This window comes from Rhinopithecus bieti, unplaced genomic scaffold (genome assembly GCF_001698545.2).
Source record: "Rhinopithecus bieti isolate Rb0 unplaced genomic scaffold, ASM169854v2 scaffold_32081, whole genome shotgun sequence".
Classification (NCBI taxonomy): Eukaryota; Metazoa; Chordata; class Mammalia; order Primates; family Cercopithecidae; genus Rhinopithecus; species Rhinopithecus bieti.
This window is the reverse complement of record NW_016814436.1, coordinates 1,829,300-1,851,225: the sequence shown is the minus strand read 5'-3', so window position 1 is coordinate 1,851,225 and position 21,926 is coordinate 1,829,300. Positions and strand designations below refer to the sequence as shown.

Genomic DNA, 21,926 nt, shown 5'->3' with positions numbered 1-21,926 from the left:
AAAAAAAAAAAAAAAAAAAAAAAAACTTTAAAAAAATAAAAGCTTAAACAGTATAAAGAATGTCTTTTTCCTATTCTGCTAACCTTCAGTTTCCTACCCCAAGGCCCGCTGTTGTGTTTCTTGTGGTTCATTTCAAAGATTCTTGGAATATACAAGTATATGTATATCTATTCCTTGAAAAAACACACACGTGTGTATGCACACAAACTCACAAATGATAGCACATGTATACATTGTTCTGCACTTTCTCATTTAGTAATTATCTTAGAATTTTCCCACGGTATTTGAAGCTAACTTGAAGAGCTTCGTTCACCTCCCCTTTCCCCAGTAAGTCCAGCCAAGGATGGGGACAATTTTAGGATCAAAAAGAATATTAGACTGGGTACAGTGGCTCACTCCTGTGATCCCAGCACTTCAGGAGGCTGATGTGGGAGGACTGCTTGAGCTCAGGAGTTTGAGACCAGCCTGGGCAACATAGTGAGACCCTGTCTCTACAAAAAATTAAAACAAAAATTAGCCAGGCATAGTGGCGTGAACCTGTAGTTCCAGCTGCTTGAGAGGCTGAGGCAAGGGGATTGCTTGAGCCTAGGAGGTCAAGGCTGCACTGAGCCATAATTGCACCACTGCACTCCAGCCTGAGTGACACGGCAAGACCCTGTCTTAAAACAAAACAAAACAACAACAACAACAAAAAAAAAAAACAAAACACACAATGGATTGAAATATTTTACAACATATTTAAATCCAGTGCCTCATAAAGATTCTTAAACAAAATGAAACCTCATTGTTCATTTTTTGAGGATGCAAGAAAATAAACTCATTCTAAAAACTGGTAAACAAAGGGAAAGAAGCAAGTATTTCTCCTGCCGTTTCTTTACAAACTGAACCTCTAGGTAGCCAAATAGTTGATAAGGGGAGGTTTCTCTTTATAGAAGTATTATTAGCTAATAAATGAAGAAAGTGTGGTAGAATTAGAATATTACTATTTTACAGTCTTCTGTGAATTATTTAATTATTTAAGCCTATTTCTGGACTTTCTTATTAATTGACACACCTATTCATGCATCAGTACCACATTGTTTTAATTGTTGTAGCTTTGTAGTATGTTTTAATACTTTAGAAACTCCCCCTACCCACACAAACACACGCGCGCGCACACACACACACACACACACACACACACACCCCCACCCCACTCTTCTACAAACTCCCCCTACACACATACCACTCTTCTTCTTTAGAATGTTCATGGCTATTCTTGTGTATTTAGTTTTCCTAATAAATTTTAGAATAAATTCCTCTAGCTCTGAAAAAAGTCATGGTATTTTTTAAAAAATTGAGTAAAATGTGTAGATGTGCATAAAGTGAATTGCCATCTGTTGTGTTTTACTGGCTTGCCTGAGATAGAATAGGAATATAAATATCAAGCCTTGCATTTCTGTTAGGGAAACATTAATTGCACAAGATTTTTTTAGTCATTTATTAAACAACTAATTTAGCCTGTGTGAAAGGCAATATTTTATATACTTCAGAGAAAACAAGTGAATAAATCGTAGGCACTTTCTAGCATCAGCCTCCTACCCATTTGTTAAGATCTAGCTTGGCGTCCATCACATAGTATGAAGAAATTTGACTTTCAGCTGATCACCAGTCCCATGTGTGCCAAGAGGATCATGTGGTCGCTAAGAGTTATTATAATCTTTGGTTGAATTAGAGGATGTGCAGAGAGGGAGAAGTAGAGCGTAGTGACAAGTGGTTTAGGCTCTGGAGGCAGACAGCATGGTGTGAATTAGGTGCTATATGACCTTGAGAGGTGTTGTAACCTCTTTGAGCCTTAGTTTCCTTAAGTGTTAAGTGGGGATATCAATTGTAACTAACTTGTGGGGTTGCGTGTGAGGCCTAAATGAGATAATCCAAAGGGCTTTGCACCTTGCCTGCACATTCTGGTGTTCTGGAAATGTTACCTGGTATTTAAGTTGGTAATCTGACTCTGCTGGCCTCATGGTATCTGATTTATTATGTTCAGTTTCTGATATGATTATCTAGAAGAGGCAGTAGACGATATGTAGAAGAGGGCAGCCAGATGATCGGGAAAGGGGGGCTGCCTAGAAACACTGAAGAAATGGTAGCCCTCTTTACTAGAAATGAGAATACTAACATGAAACAATGGCCATTCATTGGTTGATTGATTGATGGGTCTCACCCTGTCACCTAGGCTGGGGTGCAGTGGTGCAATCATGGTTCACTTCAGCCTCCACCTCCTCAGCTCCAGTGATTCTCCCTCAGCCTCCTGAGTAGCTGGGACCACGGGTGGGCACCACCGTGCCCAACTACTCTTTTAAATTATTTGTAGAGATGAGTCCTCACTAGGTTGCCCAGGCTGGTCTGGAACTACTGGGTCAAGCAATCCTCCTGCTTCAGGCTCCCAAAGTGCTGGAATTAGAGGCAAAGTATCTACGTGTCTGGCTTAGATACTTTGAATTGCTTTGGAGATAGAGATGGGGAGACTCAGACCAGGTAATACAATCAGCCTCATATGAAGAGGAAAAAAAAACCAAAAAACTTTCTGGGCCGGGTCCTCTGGCTCATGCCTGTAATCCCAGCACTGTGGGAGGCTGAAGTGAGCATATCACTTGAGGTGAGGAGTTTGAGACCAGCCTGGCCAACATGGTGAAACCCTGTCTCTACTAAAAATACAAAAATTAGCCGGGTGTGGTGGCGCACACCTGTAATCCTAGCTACTTGGGAGACTGAGGAATGAGAATTGCTTGAACCCTAGAGGCAGAGGTTGCAGTGAGCCAAGATGGCGCCATTCCACTTCACCTTGGGTGACAGAGCGAGACTCTGTCTCAAAACAAAACAACCCCCCACCAACTTTCTGGAAAGTACATCTGTTCAACAATGGGATGATTCTGTAGTGAGCTCTCTGTGAAAAATGTTCAAGAAGAATCTGGATAGCCACTTGTTAGGGATACAACAAAAAGAATTTCTGCATTAGGAAGATAAGGCAGAGTGATGACTAAGGCGTTTACCTATGAAATTCTAGTCTACATGTACACATACGCAATCACATATATGGAAAATTCTCTGCATATAGCTTATCACTTCCAAAGAACCACAGTTCTTTGAAACCTTATTTGATCCTTTTTTGAGTTAGAGGATATTGCAATGCACCTTGGGGTCCTTGTGAACATAAGTGATCATCAAAGAAGTGAAGAGATGGTGAAATAGGGAGACTTGGAGACTAGTGTGTTTCACTTCTGTCTCATTGTCTGTTATCTCAGAGAGAAGACCCTTAGCTGTGAGCCATTCTTGCTTCCTACTTTGAGCGTGAGCCTTTAAAAGAATGAGCACATTATTGGAAGTTTTCTGCCTCTTCAGTGTGTATGAGCTTTTTGAAAGAAGGTGCTAGTCTTGTCTAGCAAGCAAATGACAAATTTAAAGAAAAGGATGTGACCCTATAAACTTGGCCTTGCTGCATTTAGCCCCAACACTTTTTTTTTTTTTTTTTTTTTGAGACAGAGTTTTGCTGTCAGGCAAATTTTTTTTTTGCCAGGCTGGAGTGCAGTGGCATAGTCTTGGCTCACTGCAACCTCTGCCTCCCAGGTTCAAGCAATTCTCCTGCCTCAGCCTCCCAAGTAGCTGGGATTATAGGCATGCGCCACCATGCCCAGCTAATTTTTGGATTTTAGCGGAGACGGGGTTTTGCCATGTTCTCCGGGTGGGTCTCGAACTCCTGACCTCAAGTGATCCACCCCCCTCAGCCTCCCAAAGTGCTGGGATTATAGGCGTGAGCCACCGCGCCCAGCCCCAACACATTCCTGTGATGTTCATCTTTCCTGCTACTCTTTTGTTGGAATAAATGTAAATATAATCATAGTATGTTAGAAAAACTTGATAAAGTTATGTAAAAAAGATAATGTTAATATATTTATTTCAGAGTCATCCTGATTTCCTTTGGACAGGCATTAATGACTTTACTGTACTTTCCAAAGTCATGTTTTGTAAAACTTTTTGCTCTTGCCCAATACATGTAGGATAACATTATAGATACCATGTTAGCCTATTAAGTGAAAAACCTAGCAAGTATAAATAAAATTCTCATTCTTAGTTGATCTTTAAAGTATGATTTGTGCATCTTCAGTGAATGATGAACCCACAACAGCCACAGATCCCGAAGAGCCTTCCGTTGTTGGTGTGACGTCCCCACCTGCTGCACCCTTGAGTGTGACCCCGAATCCCAACACGACTTCTCTCCCTGCCCCAGCCACACCGGCTGAAGGAGAGGAACCCAGCACTTCGGGTACACAGCAGCTCCCAGCGGCTGCCCAGGCCCCCGACGCTCTGCCCGCCGGGTGAGTAGCCTTCTGTCCCATAAAGATCTCTCCTCCCCAAAGACTGAGGCTCCTTTACGGGGGCAGAAACAACGTAGTTATTTATTACCTAGTGGCCAGTAGCCTCTGGGGAGGCTGCTGTGCGTTGAAGCAAGGGAGGTGTGGAAGAACTGCTTGTTCTACATAAATCTTAAAAAGAATCTCAGTTGCCTGGGGCAGAATCAATGCTACCTTGTACCGTGACTTGAAATGAACAGCTTGACTCAAAGAGTGTGGCTTTTATGGAACAAGGAGCTCATTTTGCTTTCCTGAATCATTGGAGGGTGTTCACCTAGATACTGCCTAGAAAACAGCTTTTCTCTCTTGAATTTTATCAGCCCATGCAGGAGTTGGGCTTTAGGTTGTGAATATTGCTGTATGTTATTCTCATAACCAGGACTTAAGTTAACATAAGCTACAAGTTTTCTTGCCATCCTTTTTTTTTTTTTTTTTTTTGAGATGGAGTCTTAATCTGTCACCTAGGCTGGAGTGCAATGGCATGATCTCGGCTCACTGCAGCCTCTGCCTCCTGGGTTCAAGTGATTTTCCTGCCTCAGCCTCCTGAGTAGCTAGGGCTACAGGTGTACACGACCACGCTGGCTAATTGTTTTGTATTTTTAGTGGAAATAGGGTTTCGCCATGTTGGCCAGGCTGGTCTGGAACTCCTGACCTCATGTCATCTACCTGCCTTGGCCTCCCAAAGTGCTGGGATTACAGGCATGAGCCACCACACCCGGCCCTCTTGCCATCCTTTAGTTCAATCAGATGGTGTGGTGGCTCGTGTGCCAATCAATTCCAATGCTTTGGGAGGCTGGGGTCGGAGGATCACTTGAGGCTGGGAGTTTGAGACCAGCCTGGGCAATATAGTGATATCCTGCCCCCCCCTGCACCCCCCCACACAAATGTGGGCACAGTGACCTGTGCTTGTAGGCATAGCTACTGGGGAGGCCAAGATGGGAGGATTGCTTGAGCCAGGAGATAGAGGCAGCAGTGAGCTATGATCACGCCACTGTACCCCAGCCTGGACTACGGAGCGAGACCCCTGTCTCAAAAATAAAAATTAAATAAATCTGACAGCAAAGACCTTGGATGATAAGAAGACAGCCCCTGTAAGCCAAAGGGAAGTTCGAGTTTGGTTATATCGTGAGTGGAGATTACAAGCATGGACCTGGGAATCAAATAGCTCTGGGTTTGAAATCCCCCCACCATATGACCTTGGCCAAATTACTTAGCCTCTTGGTAAGTTGGAGATAATCATCATACATATCTCCCCAGGAAGTTAAGGGACTCAAATAAGATGGTGAGCATGAACCCCTCACTGACTGGTGGGTGTTACACCTGGTAAGTGATATTTTTCAAGTGGTTGTGAAGGGGCCCTAAAGGAAGGGAATGCTTCTGAACCAGGAGGTGAAGCCCTTTCTCAGCAGCTCTGATCATGGTTGGGGCCAGCTCCCACTGCCCCTCCTGGTTATCAGTTTGGTGCGGAGGAAACCCACATCTGTATCACTCTAGTTGCTGGTGATCTGGCTGACAATGACTTGGCAGTGTGTGTCCTGTGAACCCTTGTAATTCATGAAGGAAAAAGGAAGAGTGTAAGGCCTCTTACTTGACTACAAGGTGTTGTATTATTCTTTTTTTCCCCTCCCTTATCCCATCTCCTTATTCTATTATTCTTAAGCCACTTTCTTTGTTGTTGTTGCTGTTGTTGTTTGAGACACAGTCTCACTCTGTTGCCCAGGCTGGAGTGCAATAGTACAATCTTGGCTTACTGCAGCCTTGACCTCCTGAGCTCAAGCGATTCTCTCACCTCAGCCTCCCAAGTAGCTGGGACTATAGGCCTGCACCACCACGCCCGGATAATTTTTGTTATTATTATTATTATTATTTTTTGTAGAGACAAGGTTTCGCCATGTTGCCCAGGCTGGCTTAAGCCACTTTCAAAAACCCAATTGTCAAAACAAAAATCCTTTACCTGAAGGCATATGTGACCTTTACCACATACGTATTGTTTTCCTAGCATGCACCACGCTACCTAACTCTGTCTCTTCAGAAAGTCCTGTTCAACATTCCTTCGTACCTCAAACCTGGAGAGAATTGGCAGGATTGAGAGGCAGCTCTGAGACGTTTTTTGTGAGGTTTTTGATTTTAGTGAAGGTTAAAGTGAAAAGCTCACTGATCAATTGCTTTGTGTCCAGCTACTCCCTACAGAGATATTTGTCTTTCGTATGTGGTAAGGAATACTCGAAAGACCTTTGTTTGGTTTATAATTTGAAGCCTGTATGTTATAATTTGGGGGGAACAGCAGAATCATGTTGGCAGAAAGGAGAGAAAATGGCCGCCTGTGTCCCCAGTGAGCTGTTTGTTTTCTTTCCGCTGAGCGAATGCCTGGAAGGCCGGCCTCACTCCTGTGTCAGTCTCAGGCAATTAGGGCTAATGGCTCAACATGTCTTTATGTAGGGCGTGTGTGAGGGTTACTGTTCTCGGGATTGGGCACTTCCTGTTTCCAGGCAGCTGGAAAACTCCAGGCTCTGAAAACGTTCTTTATTCTAAGTCTGGCAGATCCAGCAGCCCAGGGAAGCCGATTCCCCTCCCTCATCCTGCCAGAGGCTGCAACATGTTTCTGAGGTGGAGCCTGAACAGCATCTTCTCCTTGGGGCATTTAGAACGTGATGAGGTCCACGTGTGTGGGCCTGGGGAGGCTGCTCCCCACTTGAACATCTACGATGGCCCAGAGAAGGGTGTCGGAGACCCAGTTTTCCAGCCCAGATGGCTTCCACGTGCCCTTCTAAATGACTAGGAGGGCTTTGAGGGCTGACTCAGGGCCTGGAGATCATCAGCCACCTACCTGGAGACTGACTAGCACTGCTGAGTGTCTAAGAGGGAGCACGGCAGGCTTTTGGTTGGCTGATGGAGGCCAGAGAGAGCACGATTTCTGCCAGCGATCCTTCCAGTTCATAGGCCTGCCAGCCCCACCCCAGCTGACTTAAAAGTTTGGGAGATCCAGGCAAGGCAGGTTATTAACACCAGGTTACTCCTGGTGTTCAGAGTCAGGGAACCAATGAGAGAATGAAATCTGTCATTTCTAATTCCAATACCAACAAAGGGTGTATTGTGGCGCAGGGATTGGAGTGCCATTTCATAGGAACTGCATCTTCTTGAGTTTGCAGAATGCCTTTATCTTTTATGAGGATATATACATGCAGCGTCTGAATTATCTACTAGTGCCTAAGGTCTATATTCGAGGTTTTACACTGTTCATTCTTTCATTAGACAAATATCTGTTACTATTTAAGAGACAGCAGGTCGGGTGCCACGTGGCTATTTCAACCCAACAGAACTCATCATCTTATCCCATCCGGGCTAGAACCTGGTCCTCCTGGGAATGGTGCCACCATCTGCCCAGGTGACCTTCAAGCCATACATCTTTCCCCGTCCCTGACATCCATTCAGTCATCAAGCCCTGCCTCTGGGCCTCCAGACTGTGCTGTCTCAGCTTCCCATACTGATCCTGCTTTGCGTTTATCACAGGTGTAATTTGCATACAGTTGATTGAGTGACCATCTCCTCCACCATACTCTAGGTGCCATACAGGCAGGGACTGTGTCTTTCTTATTTGCCTCTGCATGTCCAGCACCTAGCATGTATGTACCTAGCCTGGCACATAGTGGGACTCCAGGAAATAGTTAAATGAAACAATGATTCTCTCTTTTTTTTAATTTAAAATTTTATTTTACGATTTTTTTTATGACACTTTAAGTTCTGGGGTACCTGTGCAGAACGTGCAGTTTAGGTGTTTCTCCTAATGCTATCCCTCTCCTAGCCCCGAATCCCTGACAGGCCCCGGTGTGTGATGTTCCCCTCCCTGTGTCCATGTGTTCTCATTGAAACAGTGATTCTCTTAAACAACTCTTACATCTGCCCACTTGGCCACATGCTTTTGCAGTATTCCAGACCAAATTACTATGATCTGTCACTCAAGTGACTGTTTTTACCCTTTCCCAATCTATTTTAACTTTTCTTTTTTTGAGACATGGTCTCACTCTGTCACCCAGGCTGGAATGCAGTTGTGCAATCTTGGCTCACCGCAGCCTCAGCCTCACGGGCTCAAGTGATCCTCCCACCTCAGCCTCCTGAGTAGCTGGGACTACAGGCGCCTGCCACCACACCCAGCTAATTTTGTTTATTTTCATAGAGACAAGGTCTCGCTATGTTTCCAAGGCTGGTCTCAAACACCTAGGCTCAAGGAATCCTCCTGCCTTGGCCTTCCAAAGTGCTGGGATTATAGGCATGAGCCACTGTGCCCAGCCCTGTTTTAACTTTTAAAAGTAAAACTCTGATCATGACCTTTCACCACTTAGAATGCTCCAGTGGCTTCATATTGTCTTTGTGAATAAATTCCCAAATCCTTAAGAAGGCCTAAAAAGGCCTATGTAATATGACCCCACCCACCCCTCAAGCCTTCTCCTTTGGTGGGATCCACTCCACATCTCTGCCTAAGCCATGATAACTTTAATTTGACAAATGCATCACCCTCTCTCCGGACTTAGGACCCTCCCCTGTGCTGGTCGCTCTTTTTGAAACCTTCCTTGCCATCTTGTCCATTATTTCCTATACATCCTCAAGTGTCAACTTAAATCAGTAAATCCTCTGGGACTCCCTCCCTGACTCCTGGCAGACAAGAGGAAGTGTGTCCTTCCTCTGTCACTCTTCTCACACCTGTCATTGCTTGTTTTCTGCCTGTCTGCTGTTCTTGGCTCTGCACACCAAGGTGGCCAGGAGCCTGGCACAGAGTAGGCCCCCAAGACTTGTTTGTAATGAATGGATGAATACTTTTAAATGCCATCTTTTTTTTTTTTTCTTCCCTTCACCTAGATGAATGTATTTTGCTTCTTTGATGCCTCAAAGAAAGAACAGCTATGACAGCAATATTGCATTTTCTTCCCAAGGTCAAGAAAGTTGAGCCTAATGCTGTCATTCACTGGGTTGACTGGCTTTGGGTTCAAATATGCATCTCTTGTAGTTCAGAATACTATTTTTTTTTTTTTTTTTTTGAGACAGAGTGTTACTCTTTTGTCCAGGCTCCGTCTTCCAGGTTCAAATGACTGTCATGCCTCAGCCTCCCAAGTAGCTGGGAGTACAGGCATGCACCACCACGCCTGGCTAATTTTTTGTATTTTTTGGTAGAGCCAGGGTTCCACCATGTTGGCCAGGCCGTGCTCGAACTCCTGACCTCAAGTGATCCACCCGCCTGGACCTCCCAAAATGCTGGGATTACAGGAGTGAGCCACTGCACCCAGCCCTCAGAATGCTCTTCTCTGTTCATAAAGGATTGCATTTCCCGCACTGGGAGATACTGTGCAGCACGGCTCCTCTTCACTGAGGCATTTGAGCTAAGCTTGATTGCTTTCTGGGCCCTCCAGGGGACTACTCTGTCTTTCTAACTTTATCTTCTCAACTCATCCAGTTTCCCTTACTGAGTGACAGGAGCAAGGTTCTCTTGAGGATCTCATGGCTCTATTTTTCAGGTTATTGCCTTTTTTTTTTTTTAATTGAGATGGGGTCTTGCTCTGTCACCCGGGCTGGAGTGCAGTGGCATGATCATGGCTCATGGCAGCCTCAAATTCCCAGGCTCAAGTAATCCTTCTGCCTCGGCCTCCTGAGTAGCTGGGACTATGGGCGCATGCCACTATACTCAGCTATTTTTTTTTTTTTTTTTTTAGTAGAGTGAGGGTCTTACTCTGTTGCCCATGTGGATCTCAAACTCCTGGGCTCAAGCGATCTTCCCACCTTGGCCTCCCAAAGTGCTGGGATTCCAGGCATGAGCCACTGCGCCTAGCTGCGTTGTCTTTTTGAAATATGCAGCAGATGAGACTTTGGCCATATATGGTTACACGCATCAGAACATTTTAAGAACTGAAGGCTGCTGAAACCTGGGCTGCAGAGGTCCAAATACAGCACTCCCCATCTCTTTTTCTCTGCCCCATCTGTAAGCCCTCCTGCTTTCCATAACTTTTAAATTAACTAGCATAAAAGAAGCCAACTGGAGGGGTATGAAGTTTTCAGGTTGCAAATGTCTATGAAAGGAGGGGTGCCAGGAAGGTTTGGGGGGCCTGGTGAGATAGTGGTTCAGGTCCTGGGCAACGGGAAACGAGGCTGCTTTGGTCTGTGGGCCCTGTATCTGTTTTCTTCTCAGTGCTTAGCCCACTTTGGGGATCCAGCGCTCATTATCAATGAGCCAACTATGTGTACATGGCTTAGATAAACTCCGAGCATGTCCCTTACAGTCTTTGCAGCTCCCTCGGTCCCCCACACACAGAGGCACATTATTTTGCTCTGGCAGCCAGCACGCCACTGTGGTTTCTTACATAACGGAGGGCGTTGTGTTTGGACTGCCGACTTACCTCAGCTCTGCCATTTCACACCATGCTTTTTCTCCCGCAGCCATTGGCTGCCCCGTCTGTCTCCTGCCTCCGAGTGGAATTAATTGAGGAGGGATGTTTTCTAGATCTTTCAGATTTGCCATCTCCTCTACCCCCTTGCCCAATTATGGATATCCAGGGGCACTCTCTTGAGATGGCCCTTGAGACACTATCAAGGACGATAGCCTTGTAAGAGTTCTTGGATGTTTGTTTGCGGGGACACTCGAAGAGATGTTGGAATTTGGAGCCTCTCTGCTAAGTTATAAACCAGGCGCTGCCATTGACTTTCATTCCAAACTCAACTTCAGCACTAGCCAAAGAGCCTTACCCAAGAAGTTTTAAAGCTGCACTTCTCAAAACTATTTGTGAGAAAACGGTCCTTTTTGGTTGTTGTTTTAATTTATTTTAAAATATTCTGTCTATTGTGAATCCTTTTATTCTATACTCTGCTCAATGAGATGAATCTATTGAGCACATATGTGCATATTACAGTAATGTCAGATTGGCACAAAAGTTCCTAAAGTGGGCCAGGCATGGTGGCTTATGCCTGTAATCTCAGCACTGTGGGAGGCCGAGTCAGGAGGATTGGTTGAGTCCAGGAGTTTGAGACCAGCCTGGGCAACTTAGCAAGATTTTGTCTCTACAAAAAATACAAACAAAAATACCAGCTGTGTGCACCTGTGTTCCTAGCTACTCTGGAGGCTGAGGCAGGAGGATCGCATAAGTCCCGGAGGTCGAGGCTGTAGTGAGCTGTGTTCAAGTCACTGCCCTTCAGCCTGGATGACTGAGTGAGACCTTGTCTCAGTTAAAAGAAAAAAAAGTTTGTAAGTGCTTAGAAACTTCAGTACTTTTCTGGTCACAGAACAGTAACAGTTTGGGCTGTGGATCGTTCTTTGAGTAGCTTCAGATTAAAGGATTACACTGCGAGCGTCTGTATCTTTCCTCCAGTTTGTTTCTTTGCTTACTGTGGTTTAGTTCAATACTCTGCAGGGATTATTACATTCTTAGGTCACGTGGAATAGTGCATGTTTCTGGCTTCCTCATCACCGTCTCAGAACTTAAACTCTTATTTCCAAAGATTCTACTGTTGTCGGAGGCTGGGCCATGAAATGTCTTCACCTTATGTGTATGTATTCACGCATAATTACTCATTTTCATATCTACTGCACCTTCTTTCCTTTTTTTGGAGACAGGGTCTCATTTTGTAACCCAGGCTGGAGTCCAGTGAGGTGATCGTAGCTCACTGCAGCCTCAACTTCCTTAGCTCGAGCAATCCTCCTGCCTCAGCCTCCCAAGTAGCTGGGACTACTGGCGTGCACCACCATACCCACCTAATTTTTGTACTTTTTGTAGAGACAAGGTCTTGCTGTGTTACCCAGGCTGGTCTCCAACTCCTGGAGGCTCAAGAGATCCTCCTATCTTGGCCTACCAAAGTGCTGAGATTACAGGTGTGAACCACCGTGCCCATCCTTACTACACTTTCTTGAGAGCTTCTCAAGAGGAAGGAATATTGTGTCCGTCTTTGTGTTCCCTGCACCCAGCACACAACTTGGCTTCCAGGGAGAGGGAGTGATGTGTTACATGAGTGGGAAAATGATACCACATTCTCAGTGGCCCTTAAAATTTTTTAAAGTTTCTTTTTGATCTTATTATAAAAGCCCATTGATGGAAAATTAGAAAAAAATAGGAGGCAGGAGAAGAACAATACCTAGTAACAACAGTTAACAAACACCCACCCAGATCTGACCATTGGTATTTCTTTTGCACCTTGTGTGTATTTTTTTTTTTTTTTTAAACACTAACTACAGCTATTGTGTATCGTAAGTGTTTCTAACGTACTGGGGACTGCGCAGTTTCCTACGTGGATTGTTTCAGGCAGTCTTCCCTCTGTGAGAGAGCTACTTTTATCCTCATCTTGCAAGTGAGGAGAACTTAAGCAATTTGCCAGGCACCACATATACAGATACACATATAACACACATCTACCAAAATGTGATAATCTTCCAATATATGCTTTTAAAATTCATTCGTTTTTATTGTAAAATATTGTAAGCATGCAGATACAAATGGAGAAGAATGTAAGAAATACCTGTGGCTTACCATCTTTAGCTCTGTGCTGCATTTGCTACAGGTCTCCCCCTGTTTTTTTGTTTGATTGTTTTGTTTTTGAGACAGAATCTCTGTCACCCAGGCTGGAATGCAGTGGCGTGGTCTCAGCTTACTGCAGCCTTTACTTTCCAGGCTCAGGTGATCCTCTCACTTCAGCCTCTCGAGTACCTGAGACCACAGGCACATGCTACCATGCCAGGCTAATTTTTGTAATTTTTGTAGAGGTGGGGTTTTACTGTGTTGCTCAGGCTAGTCTCGAACTCCTGGGCTCAAGCGATCTGCTCCCCTAAACCTCCCAAAGTGCTGGGATTACAGGCGTGAGTCACCGTGCCCAGCCCCTGAAGAGGTCTTTTAACCACCTCTTTTTAACCCCTTGATGTGTAAGATGTTACCAGTACAGCTGAAGGTTCCGTGAACTCTCTGATCTCATTCCCTGTATACAGTGACAGATGGGACTTGGGACATGCATTTAAACTGCTATATGGTATTCTGTTAATGAATAGATAAAAATTTACCCATTTACTTGTTTCTTGACAGCTATAAACAATGGCTGCAGTAGGCTGGGCACAGTGGCTCACGCCTGTAATCCCAGCACTTTGGGAGGCTGAGGTGGGCAGATCAGAAGGTCAGGAGTTTGAGACCAGCCTGGCCAATATGGTGAAACCCCATCTCTACTAAAAATGCAAAAATTAGCTGGGTGTGGTGGCGCACGCCTGTAGTCCAAGCTACTCAGGAGACTGAGGCAGAAGAATGGCTTGAACCCAGGAGGAAGAGGTTATAGTGAGCCGAGATTATGCCACTGCACTCCAGCCTGGGCGACAGAGTGAGTCTCCATCTCAAAACAAAAAAACAAAAATCAAAACAAAACAAGCACAATGAAACAATGGCTGCAGTAAAGTTTTCCTGTATATGCCTTTTTGTGTACATCGTTTTTTCTTTTCTTTTCTGTTTTTTTTTTTTTGAGATGGAGTCTTGCTCTGTTCCCCCAGGCTGGAGTGTGCAGTGGCACAATCTCAGCTCACTGCAACCTCCGCCTCCCAAGTTCAAGCGATTCTCCTGCCTCAGCCTCCCAAGTAGCTGGGATTACAGGTGCCACCACCATGCCTGGCTAGTTTTTGTTTTTTTAGTGGAGACACGGTTTTGCCATGTTAGCCAGGGTGGTCTCGAACTCCCAACCTCAGGTGATCTGCCCACCTCAGCCTCCCAAAGTGCTAGGATTACAGCTGTGAGCCACTGCACCTGGCCAGTTATTTCTTAAAGATTTGTACAGTAACTGAAATTTCTGCATTATAGGAAATGAAGATCTTCAACTGTAGTAGATATTATCAAATTCCCTGAGTCACCTAACCAATTCGCACTCCTGTGAACATGCGTAAGCATTCCTGCTAAAACTTAGTGTTGTCAGATTTGTTTCATGTGGGCCAGTCTAATGGGCATGAATGGTACCTCTTTGAGGATTCAGTTTGAAGTTCCCTGATTACTATTGAGATTGAACCTTTTTTCACGTGTTTTTATCAGGTTCTTTGGTTTCTTCTTTTGTAAATTGCCTATTTATTTTTGTCCATTTTAAAATTTGTCTGTATATATATTTATTTTTAATCTGCAGGATTCTTTTTTGTTGTTGTTTTTGTTTTATTTGACATGGAGTTTCACTCTTGTTGCCCAGGTTGGAGTGCAATGACGCAATCTTGGCTCACCGCAACCTCTGCCTCCTGGGTGCAAGCAATTCTCCTGCCTCAGCCTCCTGAGTAGGTGGGATTACAGGCATGTGCCACCATACCCAGATAATTTTTTTGTATTTAATAGAGATGGGAATTCACCATGTTGGTCAGGCTGGTCTTGAGCTCCTGACCTCAGGTGATCCACCTGCCTCGGCCTCCCAAAGTGCTGGGATTACAGGCATGAGCTACCACACCCGTCCAATCTGCAGGATTCTTAATAATACTAGATACAAATTGCTTCTCAATTATATGCATTGCAAATATTTGCTCCCAGTCTGTGGCTTGTCTTTTCACTTTGTTTATGGTACCTTTTATTGTACAAGAGTGAATAATTTTAAATAGCCAAATCTGTAATCTTTTTCGTGTGTCTTTCATGTTTTGTCTAAAATTCTTCCCTACTCTGAAGTTATATAAAAATGTTACAGGCCACACTTGGTGGTTCATGCCTGTAACTTCAGCACTTTGGGAGGTTTAGGCAGGCAGATTGCTTGAGTCCAGAAGTTCAAGACCAGCCTGGACAGCAAAAGGTTAAAAATAATTTTTTAGAAGCTGGGTGCAGTGGCTCATGCCTGTAATCCCAGCACTTTTGGGAGGCTGAAGCAGGAGGATTGCTTGAGTCCAGGAGTTCAAAACCACCCTGGGTAATATGGCGAGACCCTGTCTCTATTTTTTAAAAAGAGAATTAAAAGGATTTTTTATAGATGCATATATTTTAATGTTGCCAACTTTTTTTTTTTTTTTCTTTGAGGTGGAGTCTTGCTCTGTCACCCAGGCTGGAGTGCAGTGGTGCAATCTCAGCTCACTGCAACCTCCACCTCCTTGACTCAAGCGATTCTCCTGCCTCAGCCTCCTGAGTAGCTGGGACTACAGGTGCGTGTCACCTTGTCTGGCTAATTTTTTGTATTTTTAGTAGAGACAGGGTTTCACCATGTTGACCAGGGTGGTCTCAAACCATTGACCTCAGGTGATTTGCCCGCCTCGGCCTCCCAAAGTGCTGGGATTACAGGCGTGAGTCACTGTGCCTGGCCAGTGTTGCCAGCCTTTATGGAGGAGTTTTGGCAAGATAAAAAAGATAGGAAGAAAGAGTTAATTCAGGAGCTTTGGTAGCTGCTCCCATGCCATCCTGTGTTTGGAAGGCATAAAGTGCTGGTTGTTGAGTTATTAAAAGGTTAGTGTGCTTAGATTTTAAGGCTAGTTCCTTATTTCAGGAAGGGTCCTTCGGGGAAGGACTGAGTTTAACACATTTCCCACCCAGTTTACAAAGGACCTACTGAAGCACTAAACACAGTGCACAGGAGGTATGTTCCATTGCAGACAGATTTCTGACTCATAAAACAGCCTGAAAACATCCCTACAGAAGAAATACATCTTATGGTTCTCCCCGGAAGTGGCGAAAGCTTGGGGGAAGAATAGGACTTGGCTCAGAAACATTTATTATAGGAGCATAGAATAAGAACATGTGATTTTATGGCCGGGCGCGGTGGCTCAAGCCTGTAATCCCAGCACTTTGGGAGGCCGAGACGGGCGGATCATGAGGTCAGGAGATCGAGACCATCCTGGCTAACACGGTGAAACCCCGTCTCTACTAAAATACAAAGAAAACTAGCCGGGCGAGGTGGCGAGCGCCTGTAGTCCTAGCTACTCGGGAGGCTGAGGCAGGAGAATGGCGTAAACCCGGGAGGCAGAGCTTGCAGTGAGCCGAGATCCGGTCACTGCACTGCAGCCTGGGCGACAGAGCGAGAGTCCGTCTCAAAAAAAAAAAAAGAAAATGTGATTTTATGTAGCTTTTGCCTGTGGGGAGTTGAACTTCTGAAGAGGGAGCTTAAAGAATACTCGAGTACTTCCAGTGTATTCTTCCTAAGTTTAATTTTTGTCTAAGTAACCAGCAAGACATCTTTTCTTTAGGGTGTGAAAGGGTTCCCATGTGGTCTTAATTTCTTTTTTTTTGAGATGGAGTCTCGCTCTGTCGCCCAGTCTGGAGTGCAGTGGTGTGATCTCGGCTCACTGCAAGCTCCGCCTCCTGGGTTCATGCCATTCTCCTGCTTCAGCCTCCTGAGTAACTGGGACTACAAGGCGTGTGTCCCCACACCCGGCTAATTTGTTTGTGTTTTTAGTAGAGACGGAGTTTCATGTGGTCTTATTTTCTAATTGTGAGAGTGGATTTTGATTGAGTTAGCTTTACTAATAATACCCAGTGACTGTGTCAATGAAAAGTAAGCAAATTAATGAATAATACAAGCTGATAATGCTCTTACCAAGACTGAAATTTGGAGCATTTTGGTATATCAATCTATAAGGGCCATTTGAAGAGAATTTCTATTAGCCAGGTGTGGTGGCAAGTCCCTGTAATCCCAGCTACTTGGGAGCCTGAGGCAGGAGAATCACTTGAACCTGGGAGGTAGAGGTTACAATGAGTCAAGATTGCACCACTGCACTCCAGCCTGGGTGACAGAACGAGACTTTGCCTCTAAATAAATAAATAAATAGAGAATTTCTCTAATATTCACTTGAACTCTTTGCCCAGCTTTAATCCCTTTTAGCTTAATCCTATTCTTGGTGAAATGGTGATTCTCTTAGTGAGTCTGACCAAGAAATATGGTGATCAGAATGGCTGATCACATACTGTAACAATGGGTAATTGAGCATTAATTTCCTGAAGACATATAGGAAACCTTTGACAGGAAAATGTGGTTCAGAAGACCAGACAATTTCCTTTCCGGTAACATGAGAGAGATGTTGATGTCGTTCTAATAATTAGATGGAGATATTTAGCCTTTAACCTGTTAAGATGGCAGTTGTGAGTGGATTGGGACATGGGGGTGGAACATGGTTCATATACAACTGAAGCAAAGGCAGCTAACATCCATCAGAGCAAAGGTAATTTAGGGAAAAGAAAAAGTACCTAAGATTAATTACAGTTGGAGACTGCTTTTAAAGTACTTTGAAGTACAAAGACCTCGTTAGTCCATGATCCAACCGAATGTTACTCATTGAAGGCCAAGGAGCAATGTGTTGGGTAGGGACTTAAAACAAGCTTGGTGCTTTGAACACTGTTCCTGAGAGCATCAATGGAAGCTATTGAGGGGGACAGGAGATGACCCACGTGACCAAGATGCAGTGTTGAGACCCATGGGTAGTTTGATTGAAAAGCCTTTTAATCTCAGTGTGAAGGAGTTGCTTATAAGGGACAGAAATGTAACCTCTGACAGGGATGTGCTGATGAAAAATTGATACCAGTGTCACTTTCTTGGCATGGGGGGACCAAACCAAGACAGTTGGAGGGAGGCTCCATCTATGTGGGTCAGTGGCCACTGAGGAGGAACAGGAATCAGGAGGCTCGTCTGGTTAGTGATAGAATCCACTGACTGTGCTGCGTGAATGAAGGGGAGAGATTTGTGTGAATTATGAATAGCCGTGCGGGTGAGGGAGGAGTGAGGTTCTGTGAGAAAGGGAGGAAGGTCAGGTCGTGGATCAGGGAGGACCCACAGGGACATTTAATCTGAGCAGGGGTCCAGTTGCAAAAGGGAAAAATGTAGATACCAAAAAAAGTGATGGAAGAAAGCTCTTGTTCCTCTGGTAACTATTCTTCTCGCTAAGCCAGTTGAGGGGGTTCATAGAAGGACATTGAGCTTTGTGGGACAATAATAGTCCCTGAAAGAGAGACTTTCATTTCCAGCATCAGCTGCGATCAAAGATGGAAGGGTGGGCCTCATCTGGGTCTGTGTCCTCTGAAGAGCTGCTGAAACTGTTGAATATAAGGAAAGAGGACTCAGCACTGATTTCATTTCTGGCAGTGTGTGGGAATACCACTGTCAATTACAGACATTTATTTCATGGAATTTGAAGCGTTACCCTACCTTCATATTAAAACATTAGCCAAAGCGTAATCAATCAATGTTTCTCTCCTTGTCTCAAATGAACATAAAAGATGTCAAAAGTGGAGACTGCTGATAATATGGAAGTTAAAATAATTTTTTGAATAGAGAAAAATGGCTGGGCGCGGTGGCTCACACCTGTAATCCCAGCACTTTGGGAGGCTGAGGTGAGCAGATCACAAGGTCAGGAGATCAAGACCATCCTGGCCAACATGGTAAAACTCCATCTCTACTAAAATACAAAAAAATTAGCCAGGTGTGGCACATACCTCCCAGCCACTCAGGAGGCTGAGGCAGGGGAATCGCTTGAACCCCGGAGGTAGAGGTTGTAGTGAGCCAAGATTGCGCCATTGCACTCCAGCCTGGCGACAGAGCAAGAATCCATCTCAAAAAAAAAAAAAAGAAAAAAGAATAAAGAAAATGTGTTTAAGTTTTGTTTTTAAACTGCAGTTGCTACTCTAACAGATATTTTGTCTTTAATAAAAGGGGCAGCCCCTCAAATATTAGAGTTTTCCAAATAGTGACTGAAAAATGAGCATACTAGTATTAGGGCTTTTGTGCCACAAAACTGCCCAAAGAACTGTTTTCAAGGAAGGGAAGGATGCAGCTAAATTCTTAGGGAGTGCTGGAGAGTTCTCAGCTACTTAAATCGCATTAGGAGCAGATGTTATAAAAGAGAGGCTTGCTGCCATTGGCGCTCAGCGCTTTCATTTTTTAATACTTACCCTTAAGCCAAATATCTTTCTCAGGACTTTCTTCATTTCCAAATTCAGATGAATAAAGAGGGTATCAGATTTGCTCCTCTGTTACTGAGCAGACAGAAGGTATTTGGAGAATTGCTGTGAAGCTACAGTATGTCGGCTGCCTTCTGTGCTAGAAGGCCCTGCCAAATCCCCGCAGATGGAACACCAGCCTCTTGAGCTGGCAATGTTGTTACTCCTTTGTCTTTAAATCAGAAGGGCATTCAGAGGGAGAAGATCTTTGACTATTCCTAGTGCATATTTTCTTTCTTTCTTTTTTTTTGAGTTGGGGTCTGTTGCCTAGGCTGGAGTGCAGTGGTGTGATCATGGCTCACTGCAGCCTCCAACTCCTGGGCTCAGGTGATCCTTCTGCCTCAGTCTCTTGAGTAGGTATGATTACAGGTATATGCAAGCACATCTGCCTATTTTAAAACATTTTTTTATAGAGATGGGATCTTGCTATGTTGCCCAAGCTGGTCCCAAACTCCTGGCTTCAAGTGATCCTCCTGCCTCAGCCTCTCAAAGTGCTGGTACTGCAGGCATGAGCCACTGTACCTGGCCCTAGTGTGCATTTTCATCTGACCACTTTTGCCAGATCCTGCCCTTTTGGTAAAATACTAAAGGGAATATGAAAGTCTCCCTTTTGCAGTGGGAGGAACCAGGGCATCTGGGTCAAATTCCCAGGATTCTCATCAGTCAGAGCCTTGAGCAAGAATGCCCAGGAGAGAAAACATCCCTAGGTGCTATTTAATGGTGTTTGCCATGTTAAATAAGTGAGCAAGAGGCCATTAGCCTGCGGCTCTGTACGTCAAGTTCTTACATAGCAAACTACAACCTAACTTACTACGTGAACCAACCAAAACCCAAATTAGGAGTGTATGTTTTTTGTAACAAATAGCTGGGTTTCAGCCAGTCACAGGCAGGTGGCTGATCAGACCATGCCCAATTAAGGCAGATGCCCAGCTATAGTCATTTAGATGATTTATCTACCTTGCTTCCATGTTCAGCCTCTAAAGACTTGCCTCTAAAGACTGCTTGGCAGTGCTCTTTGAACCTCTCCTGGTTCTGAGTGCTGCCCAGTTCATGGATCATTCTTAAATAAACTTGACTAAATTTATTTTGTCTAATGTTTGTCTTTAAACAGTAGGGCTCTGGTCCTTGACCAAGAGTTGTCCACTTTGGGGGGTATGTAGAACCTCCAGATCTCACTGTTCTTGGGGCCAGGCCTCGTAGTGGTGCAAAATGTGTACCTTTGTCCAGAAAATCAGATCTGAGCAGAGGGTTGTGATTAAAATGGAACCTAGAAATGAAGACTATGGACCCATTACAGGTTGAGCATTCCTGTGCTGAAATGCCCCCAAATCCAGAACTTTTTGAGTTCTGACATGATGCCTAAAGGAAATACTCAGTGGAGAATTTAGGATTTCAGGTTTTCAGATTAGGGATGTTCAGCTGGTATGTATTCTGCAGATGTTCCAAAATCTGAAAACAAAAGTCCAAAATCTGAAACACTTCTGGTCTCAAGCATCTAGAGAAGGGCCTACTGAGCCTGTGTAATTCCTCCCTAGTCATTTTGATCCTACCTCGATGCCAGTGCTAGGAAAGCTGCTCACTTTGAGATCAGCATTGGGAAGGCATCTGGCACATGGTGGCCATGTAGAAGAGCCCCTATAAATTTCAGTTCATCTTCCTTTTCTTCCCGTTCTTCCTTTCTGCAAAGCATGGTGAAATTCACGGGCTTGGGGGGCAGAGCTGAGTTTGAATCCCATTGAAGAGTTACATAGTTTCTCTGAGCCTCAGTTTCATCAGTGGTGATGATAATTCCACCTTAAAGGATGGAGGCAAGGATAGCATACATGGTGTAAGCCTGTAGCTCGTGGTAGATTCTCAGTGGTGATGGTGCCTCCTCTGCTTCTTCCTTACCTTGAAAACCTTATGTATCTGTTTCTCTCTTTTTTTTTTTTTTTTTTTTTTTTTTTTTTTTTTTTTTTTGAGACAGAGTCTTGCTCTGTCTCCCAGGCTGGAGTGCAGTGGCACGATCTCGGCTCACTGCAAGCTCTGCCTCCCAGGTTCACGCCATTCTTCTGCCTCAGCCTCCCGAGTAGCTGGGACTACAGGCGCCCACCACCACGCCCGGCTAATTTTTTTATATTTTTAGTAGAGATGGGGTTTCACCATGTTAGCCAGGATGATCTCCATCTCCTGACCTCATGATCCGCCTACTTCAGCCTCCCAAAGTGCTGGGATTACAGGCGTGAGCTACTGCGCCTGGCCTTATGTATCTGTTTCTGGACTAGCTTCTGAGGGGCTGATCAGTGCAGTCCACTAACCAGACATCCCAGTTTTAATGAGAAATAGCATTAAGTATAGGTGATACCTATCAGTGTAGACACATCAGGCTTAATAGTAGAAGTTAGGACACTTTTGTTCATATACAGTTAGCTCTGCTCTAACATATGTGCCCCTAAAAGTCGCCACGTGATGCAAAATTATGCAGTTAAAACACAGAAGGGCTAGGCACGTTGGTTTGTGATACTAGCACTTTGAGAGGCTGAAGTGGGAGGATTATTTGAGCCCAAAAGTTCAAGGCCAGCCTGGGCAAAGCAAGACCCCATGTCTACAAAATAAAAAGATTAGCTAGGCCTGGTGGCACGCACTTGTTTCCCTAGCTACTTGGGGGGCTGAGGCA

The 21,926-nt window shown here is 44.6% G+C and overlaps 1 protein-coding gene across 3 annotated transcripts in view; it reads left to right on the top strand.

Annotated features, from left to right (window-relative positions):
- The window catches only part of WWP2 (WW domain containing E3 ubiquitin protein ligase 2), a 187,296-nt gene that overhangs the window by 129,379 nt on the left and 35,991 nt on the right, over positions 1–21,926 (top strand). For all 3 annotated transcript variants that reach the window (XM_017850810.1, XM_017850812.1, XM_017850813.1), the window contains one exon: positions 4,145–4,355. In XM_017850810.1, the coding sequence (XP_017706299.1) occupies positions 4,145–4,355 (211 nt within the window). The remainder of the gene's footprint in view (positions 1–4,144; positions 4,356–21,926) is intronic.